This window comes from Colletes latitarsis, chromosome 14, assembly GCF_051014445.1.
Source record: "Colletes latitarsis isolate SP2378_abdomen chromosome 14, iyColLati1, whole genome shotgun sequence".
Lineage (NCBI taxonomy): Eukaryota > Metazoa > Arthropoda > Insecta > Hymenoptera > Colletidae > Colletes > Colletes latitarsis.
This window is the reverse complement of record NC_135147.1, coordinates 15,073,465-15,084,057: the sequence shown is the minus strand read 5'-3', so window position 1 is coordinate 15,084,057 and position 10,593 is coordinate 15,073,465. Positions and strand designations below refer to the sequence as shown.

The 10,593-nt window shown below is 37.8% G+C and overlaps 1 protein-coding gene across 1 annotated transcript; it reads right to left on the bottom strand.

Annotated features, from left to right (window-relative positions):
* Positions 1-3,751: 3,751 nt before the first annotated feature.
* On the bottom strand, positions 3,752-6,380 carry LOC143349807 (uncharacterized). The gene is given in 2 exon segments (XM_076781351.1): positions 3,752-3,980; positions 4,345-6,380. A coding segment is annotated over 1 exon segment (1,743 nt). The 5' UTR covers positions 6,090-6,380; the 3' UTR covers positions 3,752-3,980; positions 4,345-4,346.
* Between the last annotated feature and the right edge of the window lie 4,213 nt (positions 6,381-10,593).

The following is a 10,593-nucleotide window of genomic DNA, read 5'->3' as shown; positions in this document are numbered from 1 at the left end:
CTTTCTGAATGTTTTACTGCGTCCGTAACTGTACTACCTTTTTTCATTTTCTAGATGCATATGTTATAAACAGGTAAATTAAGATATTAAAGATTTGAGTAAGACCTTTACCTGTTACGATACCTCTAGTCTCTCTGATACTAGCATAAATACCACACCACAATAAACAGTTTTTTTAAACACATTTTTCCACGTGACTTCACACCAGTAATAACGATTTTTAAACAATCGACGTGTGCCATAACTATTATAAAGTTAGCACTATTTTCGAAGCAGCAGCGTGGTCTGGTGGATAGCGAGACGTATCTCGGATACGATGGATGTAGGGTTCGAATCCCCATGCTTGGTTTTTATTTTTTTTTTTTTACATATTCAACTTTCATTAGCAAGTCCGAATCCTCATACGTGAAATTAATTTTTTTTATATTTATTTTTATATATTTTATTTTGGATGTTTGGGAAGGTTAAAAAGGAAAATATGAAGCATTTTAGAATTTAACAATTTGTTTATTTTTTATACACATTACAAACAGATGAGTGGTAATTATCATAAAAGCAGGGGAACCATAGTCGCTTCTCACACCGTGCGCATGTTATAAAGGACAGGTCTTCACAATTACATTTTTTATTATTGTCCTTAGGCGGAAAGCATACTTGATAAACGTTGAGGAAAATTTCACGACTCTCTGTCAATTCGGACGCGTAAAAAGCATATTTTACCATTTTTTCAAATATCGGCGCGGATAATTGGTTATGAATAAGCGAATGCATTTTTAATATTTTTATGGCGTCTTCCCTAGAATGAAGTGAACGATTCTTTTGTAAAATAAAAGTTGAATTTTGCATCTGTTTTAATAATATTTTAACTTGGCGGTAAAAATATACGTCACAGGGTTGGCATATCGACGTGCATTGAGGCGGTACAATTTTTAATGTGCATGTTGCATTATTTTCGTCGTCGTAAAATAAATCATCGTATAAACTGTTGTCAGTCTGACCAGACCACGAATCAACTATTAAACAGAATTCGTTCTTTTCGACATATGGTTTCAAAACATTTTCCAAAATTTCCTTGTAGCAGAGTGTAGTTAATTTCCCGGATTTTGTGCACGTGACAAATACGTTTTCGTACTGATTCATCAAACTCTTCACTGTGTTTAGTACCTGCTAGTATAGAATACTTTACGTATTAATTTGCCTGCAAGAGTGACAGAGTATTGAGCTGTATACGAATGCGTCATCTTGGATATACTGTCTATTGCAATTTGTGTTGCCTTCTCCCCTTTATGCGATAGGCTTCTCTTTATATTAGTGCGATACTCGCATCCTGTCTGGTCTGTATTTATAATAAAATGTACTGGTATTGTTCCTGTAGTTATAATATTTTTAGTCTGGTATTGGAAACGTTTTGCCGATTCTTCTATTTCTTGTAATGTAGTAATTTTCCGCCTAGAAACATATCTTGTGACTTGTCTTTGGCGAATATTATGTTTGCATTTAAAATTAATCAGCCAACTACGCGAAGCAGAAAATCGAAATGTATCACTTATATACAACATCGCAGCTGCAATCGCCCATTCTTGCAAAGTGCGTGTAGACACAGGAGCATACGCCTGTCTGGCTTCTGTAAATCGGGTATATGTCCACTTGTCGATGTGGCGAAACTTATCATATTTTGTACTGCCAGATAAAATTTCCTCCTTCCAAATTGCTACCTGATCTTTGCGTTTTAAATGGAACCCACCCTTTGATTGTAAAGACTTTAAATTCCATTTGGGATGCTTTTCGGCTAGAGCAACAGTACGAATCTTTTCCTCTAACGTTGCCGTTTGAAATTTTCCACGCTTTTTAGGTGGAGACAACGTCGCATTATAAGGTGCACTGCCCTTACTTGAAGGCGATGATGAGGTAGAACATGTTTCAACCTCTGCCACCACCGTAGACGAATCGGTGTCGTCAGGCATTTCATACTCTTCAGCGTAAAAAATTACGCACTGTGCTACTGCATACATTAATGTCCAGATCATTTTTAAGTTCAGCTGTGATTTTCACCGCACTTATCTTTGAATTTTGCTTTATTTTTCGAATTATCCATCGGCCGGTATACTCATTTATTATTCGTTTACGTCCGTTTCTTGGATTATTTTTTACAGTTTTTCGATCGCCATATCTGTCAATGATTCCTTGAATCGTGGACCTCGGTCTATTTAAAACTTTAGAAATTTCACTCAGTGTTTTACACTTATTATGTAAATTTTTAACAATTTTCCTTTTTTCTTCAGAGGTTTCCTTGCGTTTTCGTCCCATTTTACTGATAATTTCGTTGATAATGTTTGAATTTAGGATACTACCTATACCGACAGCGTCTCCAGACATACTGATGCTAAGTATGTTTACATATCATGGATTATCTTGTAATCGTTCTATGTGGAATGTTACAAATCAAAGACTGTACGAATACTTATTATGCGTATATTTTAGGTCAATTCCTAGAAGTTTGTTAATATTTTCATAATAAATATAAATAAATAATTTGTTTCAGAGATTTCTAAGAATATGTATGTATATTTTTGTTAACAAACTTTTGTAATAAACAAAGTTCTGCAAAGTTTTTGTTCAAATTGACTAGTGTACGAATACTTTTTACACTCACTGTATACAATAATCCATGAATTCGCTACAGCTGTGTTCAGGCAAAGTTCAAATACAATTTTTTTATATCACTTTACTGATTTTCGTAGAGGACTGCAATATGAAGCCATTTGATCGGAGATATCTACATAAGACTTCCCTTCATTACAATCCACAATAACCTTCGGTTTTATAACAATATTCCCCCTTTTCTGCATAGCCACAGTTTCATTAGAGTGTTTCGTTGATAATAGAAGGACATCACGCTTGTCCTTCCATTTCAGTATTGTCAAACCATCATTGCTTTCCTTAGCGATATATTCATATCGCTGTAATTTTTTTGAAAGTAGGTCTTTTGGAATTCCACGGCGATTTGATCGTATTGTTCCAACCAGATGAGTCTTTTGAGCAACTAACTTTTTGGCTAATTCGATACTTGTATACCAATTATCGGTACATATTGTATGACCTTTACCCAATATACTTTTGCACAATGACAGAACAACATTGGTAGGCGTTGTTTTCTCTATATCCGTTTTTCCCCCACAATAAATTTTGAAGGCGAGCGTGTATCCCGGTGCTGAACATAATTTGAATATTTTGATACTGTACTTATGTCTTTTTTGTTTTATATATTGTTTGAAGACAATGCGACCTCGAAAAGGAATCAGAGATTCGTCTACACAAACAATTTCGCCTGGTTCAAAATACTTTTCAAAATTTCCATTCAACATATCAATGACTGTTTTAATTTTATACAAGCGGACGTTTACATTTTCCTTGTCATTGTCGTTAAAATGCAACATTGGTAACAAAATTTTCATCCGATTTCTTGACATTGTTGAAGATGGAAGAGTCAGCGAATATGCCGGATCTTTAGACCAATACAAACTTATTTTTGGAAGCTTTACAATTCCCATCCACATAATAAGTCCAAAAAAACGTTTTATCTCGTTTCTGTCTGTTGCTTTCTATTCATCTAATCGAGATGATGTTTGTTTAAATAGACATTGTCGCGCATACCGATTCGTTTCTATAACGACAAGATCGAAGAATTTATCACTCATAAACAAAAAATAAATATCATCCGGTTTTTCGTAAGTTTAATTAAGGGGTTACGCCACCCTGAGGCGGCCGAAATGACATCAAAGTTTACGAATTTTTTTCTACGAAACTATGAATGTGACAATTATTTGATTATTATTTATAGTTAGGGCATACATTAAAGAACATATTGTGTAAATTTGACAGAAAAATATTAAAAAATGGCCGAGTTATCCGTTATCCTGCAAAACTCCTCCATCAGGACGCGTGCAGTCGGTGTAACGGATTGTGATGCCCAGGATTATCTGAAAAGAAAAAACCCATGATTTTATTGTTTATTGATAAAATATCTATCGTGTAGCATAGGGGTTTAGAGAAAAAGCCATTTTTGTACAAGTGCGAGCAATATGAAAATGAACATTAAATTTTTACCAAAAAAAGCAAAATTCAAACAATTACTATAAACAATTGGGATATGGTATCAAAAAAATCCTACGCTACATGATAGATAATGTTATTAGAGTTATTTGTATCAAATTTGAAGTAAATCGGACGTATAGTTTCCGAGATTTTTTATACACCAGTTGTAAAAATGTAGTTTCGAGAAAAACGGAAAAGAAGGAAAAGTGCAACTTTAACAGATGATAGAGAAAACGATTTTCGTGTTACCTTCAATCGGCAATGCCTGGGCCATACAGTGTCTCTTCCGCAGCAAAAGTGATGTCTTCAGATTCTTTTTGAGCTGCCCGTTTTTGTTTCCTAGCCTCTTTTGTTGCTTGCTGCGCTCTTAGATTCGCAACTGTGATGCGTTGCGTGTCCCATTTTTGACAGGCTTCTTGCGCGTTCGGTCCAATTTTTAAATTCATAGTTTGCATGATGAGTAATATATTTTTATATCCATCATTGAATATATTTATTGCAATGTGAGTTGCGATTTCGACAATTTTTGCACCGCTGGAAGTGACTTTCGGTGCCATAGACCAAATGAGAGCGTTCACGCTTTCATTGCTATTTTGAGTGAAACCTCCCAAACAACGTTCTAATAATTCGTTGTTACTTAATTTTTCATACACAGGTCGAATAGCTTGTTGAACATCTTCTGAAATTGGGTCCGAGTGTGTGTAATTTTCCAGAGATTCGTGAGCTTTCGCTTTCTGTCATGAACAGCAGGAATCTTTCCCAGTAGGGCATTTCTCATGTTGGGGATTCCTGTCAGTAGAAATTTTATGGTAGAAGGTGGCCCAGATTGCATTCTTCATTTCTTCCATTGAATTTGAATTCCTTCTGATGGCAAGGCCATAGTAAACGGTTAATTCGTCAATAAGTTTGGCAGTTAGTTTACCTCTACCACCAAGACCTTTATTTTCTTTCTTCACTTTACGAAGTTGCGCACCCATTCGTTTTTGGATGTGGCCAATGCATTCTTTTTTTTTTACAGTGATATCACCATACGGTTTCGAATCTACAATCCCTTTGTACGTTTTACTATCTCCGTCGCCGATATAATTAGTATATCTTATGTCATATTTTTCCTCAGATGCTGCAAACATTTCTGTTACCGCATCAACTTCCATCTTTCCTGCTGATCCGTCATGATTCGCTGAACATTGCTCACTATGTTTTTCTTTCCACTCGTAGTATTCCTCAGTATCGTCATACTTTTCCCAAAATTCACAGGTTTTGCAATAGCGTGATTTTATTACCGCATCTATTACTTTGCCGGTATAATGAGCAATGATGTTTGCTACGCCGAAAAGAGAAGAAAATCCCCGTTTCCTCCAAGTTCCGTCTCCTGAAACGGTTATTCCTCCCGAATTACCCTTTTGTGAATTTACCTCTTTTTCTGCATTCATAGCATTCTTCATAGATAATTCACACACACTTTTCGCGGTGGTATGAATATTATCAACTATTTTATCATAAAATGAATGAAACACAGGTTTCGGCATGTCCATTATTCCGCAGAATTTGTCTATTCCCGCCAAACCAAGTCCAAGTAGTCTAAAAGCAAAAGCAATTCTTCTATTCACATCGTATGCTTTCCCATCGATGAGAGGACTTGAATTTATATAGACAGGTCGGCACGATTCACATGTCATATTGATTTTAAAACCAAGTCCACGAATAGCAGATTCAGTGAATTTCACTTTGCCATTACACACGCTACATTTCACTGCTCCACTAATAGCCGAGAAAACTGCTACAAAATTTAGTATGCGGTAGCCAAACGTTGCGTCAACTATTATGTCGACATCTTCAGTCGCTTTCAATTTTTTCGCTGACGTACTCGTGCTGGCTTCCTCACTTTCCATCAAATAGCGATTTACAGGATGATGTTTCCTTTTCGAGATTATAGAAGCACGTCCAGTGTGTTTCCTCGAACCCTTCTGATCGCGATATACACGTTTTGGCATTGTGGAAATAAAACTGAGACTTTTTCCAAACTTCTAAGCACGATGTGCACTTTGACGACACGCTCGAAAGACTGAGCGAATCTTTACGAACGTTTGCCTTACACCAATGCACTTTGAAATGACCCTACTATGTCCCAAGGGTCCCCTGCCGTAGCCTGGAAATATGAACAATAGAAAAGACCCAGGTAATCCCTCCGTGAAACGGATGGTCGCTACCTGCTCCGAAACGGCAGCTGCCACATGACGTTCCAAGCACTGTAACTTTGCTATTATTGGGAGCTGTTGCATCCGGCATGTCTTAAATTATTAACTGAACTCCAAATTAAAGGAAAACTAAAAAAAAAAAACGATTTTTTTTTAATCTCAGGGTGGCGTAACCCCTTAATAATCTGCAACGGTGTGGTATATTTCGAAGCATTCTGATACATGTAAAGGAACTTTGCACTGCTTACACTCCCACGTTGTTTCTCTACGTTTTTTACCTTTTTGGCAAACTCTACAGGGTTTTGACGGTCTTGGTCTTGATGGTCTTGGATCAATGTGCTTCGGAAAATGAGCCCAATGCTTTGCGTGCAGTCTGTCTGGCGCATCTCCGGAAGATAATTCGCCTCGCTCTCTATAATTCGGTTTTGGCATATTCATCAGTAGAGATTCGGCTATGTTGATCCTATAGTCGACGTAACATTGTTTCTTCCCGTTATTTATTTTCTTCCATAAAATGTAAGAGTTAAAAAGACCAATATCGAACAGATAAAAAAATATTTTTTTATATCCTTTCATGTATTTCCTCATTATTGGAAAACATGCTAATATTTGGTCTTGGAGATCAATTCCATTCATTCCTTTGTTGTACTCTGTAATACAATTTGGTTTTGGAGTGCGATTGGATCCTTCTGTAGTCATTTCGATTGTTTTATGTTTTGTCGACATAATATAAACATCTCGCTTGTCTTTCCATTTTATAGCGAGTATTCGGTTGCAGCTTCTTATTGCGTATTCCCCCCTTCTTAATTTTACATTGCACAAATCTTTTGGCATATTCTTCCTATTCCTACGTACTGTGCCAATTACATTTGTTTTTTATGTATATGATAATGTCATAAATAATTTTGGGGAAGAATACCAGTTGTCTACGTATAAAGTGTGACCCCTGTGCAATACTGACTCAGAAAGTTCTTTCACAACACTTTCTGAAGCGCTATCATCACAGTTTTTTTTATCATTGACTGTATATATTTTAAAGTCGTAACAGTAACCTGAATCGGACTCACATAATTTGTAAAATTTAACGCCAAACCTTGCCCTTTTTGTTGGGTTAAATTGCTTATAAGATAGGCGCCCCTTGAATTTCATGAGCGATTCATCGATAGCTATGTCTTCTTTCATTATATACACTTGTTTAAATTTTTGGTTCAAGAAATTGATCACGGGTTGGATCTTGCTCAATTTTTCTGTATTGGCAACCAGATTATTGTTTGAGAAGTGCAAAAACCTTGTAATTTGTAGATATCTTTTCTGATGAGGCGTGTCGTTTGAAAGACGGGTCGTAAATCCGTCCGACACAGAAGCTATATCGCGCACTGATGACGCGTATAGTTCTCTAAATTAAACTAATAATTTAGAGTCAAATTGAGACAATACAAACTTGTACTTATAATTATTTTATTTTACTGCACAAGGTGAGGAATCGCGTGTCGATGTATGATGGTTGATAGTTTGTGAATGCTCCCTCGCGTTGCGCGTCCTTCCGTTTTGTTAATCTGATGGTAGGAATTTGGAGTGGAGGTGGTGAGGCGGAAGTTGAATTTTTGGAAGGAAAAATCTGCGATTGGTGGTTGGTCGTAGACGGATGGGATTCGTGGAAAAGGTCTAGGTGGTCGATGCTATTGGCGGTAAGGGTTGACATGGAGTCGGGGATGGTTCCGGCGTAGGTGCCTGCAGCGAGGCTCGGATGCGTCGCGGTTGGTTTCGCCACGAGGAGAAGTCGCTTGGTGGTACACAAAGCACGGGAAAAACCCGTGACGTCGCAGGCTGTGTGCCAAATGTGCCTATGGGTTTATGAGGTTGCCTGCGCTAGGTGTTGTCCTTTGGCTAAATATAGAAAGTTGTCGAGAAGAGCGAAATCGCGCCTCGACACTTTTCAGAGGCATCGATTTTCTAAATATCGGCGTTTCGATAACTGCCCTCTTTGACCAATTCATCTGTATTCTCGGTTTTTTTACTTGTGCCATTATTATGGTCAATGCGATATATATTCTAATTTCGGTCGAATCTACCGGAAACCAAGTGTCGTCGATTTCTCGTCTTTTATGTGGATTCGCACGTATTTCATCTGCATACTGGTTAGTTTCAGTTACAATATTGTTCCAGAATATGTCGTCAAATATTAGATTAAATATATCAATTTCTCTTTTACTTCTTCCTAATTGACATAAGGCTGCCTCTCTTATGCCAGGAGTCATCGTATAGTCCCAGATTTTCGGACTATTTGTTATTTCTTTCCAAAGCTAGGACTCTGGTAGTTGATCGTCATCGGATGTATCATCAATAACTAATCGCCTACACTTTCTTCGAATACGGCGTATATCGTCACTACTGTCATTTTCGTTAGCAGAATTATTAGCACTGTTGCGTCATCTCTCACGATCGGTAAATTGGAGTGATGCGCGAGAGGACGCTTTCCGAAGGTTAACTTAATAATATCGGAATAGTTGGAGAAAATGATTTTGAATGAACGAGCGTAAGTTGGCTGTTTTGATATTTTATGTGAAATGTCTATTTCTTGTCTGGTGTCGCTATTTACATGGGTTGTGAAATGTTTCTATTGGCTAATGTGTCATGTTGTGGGGGTGATGTTGGTTGTGAATGATTGGTGTAGTTGTTCTGTGTGGGTGTGGCTTAAATGTACTGGCGGAAAGGGAGTTTTCTGGCTAATTTGAATGTTATCGACAATTTGGTGAAAGCCGGCAAGTGAAAGTACGTGCTAGCCGCGCACGTGCGTTTCAGCTGTCCAGAAAACTATGTCTTGGTTACCCTTGGGTAACAAAAGGCCGAGGGACGTTTGCAGGCCCGGCCAACGGCTCGACCGAGGGCCTTGTCTGCCGCCAACTAACCCTGCCATAAATATTGCGAGGGCTTACTCGCGTCGCAACAAGCACAATTCTCACTGCTTTTATCACGAACTCTTTTTCCTGAGAACATCTTGCGTGCTTGAAGTTCTCGAGAATTTATGAAAGTAAACTTCGACGTGCGAGTGTGACCAAGAATAACTTGAAACTGATCACGATACAAAAAGGAAAACATCACGAGCCTTGTCTGTACTATTTATAATCCGCGACCGTCCTACCGCGAGCGATGCCCATAATATTTACGATTGGCTCCATCAGCGTATTACACAAGTCGCGCGACAAGGCTCGAAGGTTGCGCGACATTGTTTACGTTTCTGGCCCAAAATTCTCGAGCGTGAATCGTAGGTTAAGGGGTTAAACAATTTGTGCCATTCAAAAATACTTGATCGGCCCATTGAATTATTTCCAAAAGCATCCTTTATCATTGTGTAAGTCTCGGTTGCAGTTTTCCCAAGCTTCACGCAAAATTTTACCGCGTAGCGCTGCTCGAGTGTACAGTTCATCTTGGCTTGTGACGAGATGTGTAAACAGAGTCTCAATGTTTTGGCGATATTTACTATCCAAACGTTCAGAGGCGACTATGTAAGCATGCATTCTCTTCGCGGCACCCCCCGCCACAATTCCCACCAATAGAGACTTTGTTTCTACGCCTCGCTCGGACTATACAAAATCAGTCCTACTACTTTTGAAACGCACCCTGTATCTCCTTTCTTCATTAACCCTTTGCACTCCAGCCTAGTAATGCATAGAGGCTACCAGCAACTCCAGCACTATATTAGTTCCAAGTACATACCTATGATATAGAAGAAAAATAGAGTCGTTTCAATAAAACAAAATTTTTATTTCTTAGCTATTTTATAAACAAAACATATTCTAACTTATATTATAAAAGAAAAACATAAATTTTAGGACTTAAAATTTCTTAAAGTGTGATATCTTTCGAAACAATTGCCCATATGCATTCGCGGCTTACCGGGACAAGTATCACAGTATTCCGAAGTTTCGCGTCTTTGTCCTTTTTCCTGTCTATTAGAACAAACAATGCAATCTCTTTTCTTGCCTTTTCGCAATATGTGCAGTTTTTTGTCCAGTCTTGTTTCAGTTGCTGAAGTGGAAGGTCTTGATCGATCTTCGCGGAATTCACCTACAAGTTGATCGACTAATCTCTTGACGAACTTCAAATGGGACAGTGGTTTTTCGTTCTTGCTTTTTTTTTACACACTTATATAAAATGTATGCATTTATTGCAGACATCTCCATTCCCCAAAAGAACATCTTCCTCCACCACTTAAGAGATTTTCTTAGAAAACAATATGATGATGCGTATTGATCAGCGCGATCAACACCGCCCATTGAAGCCGTGTAGTTAACAACAA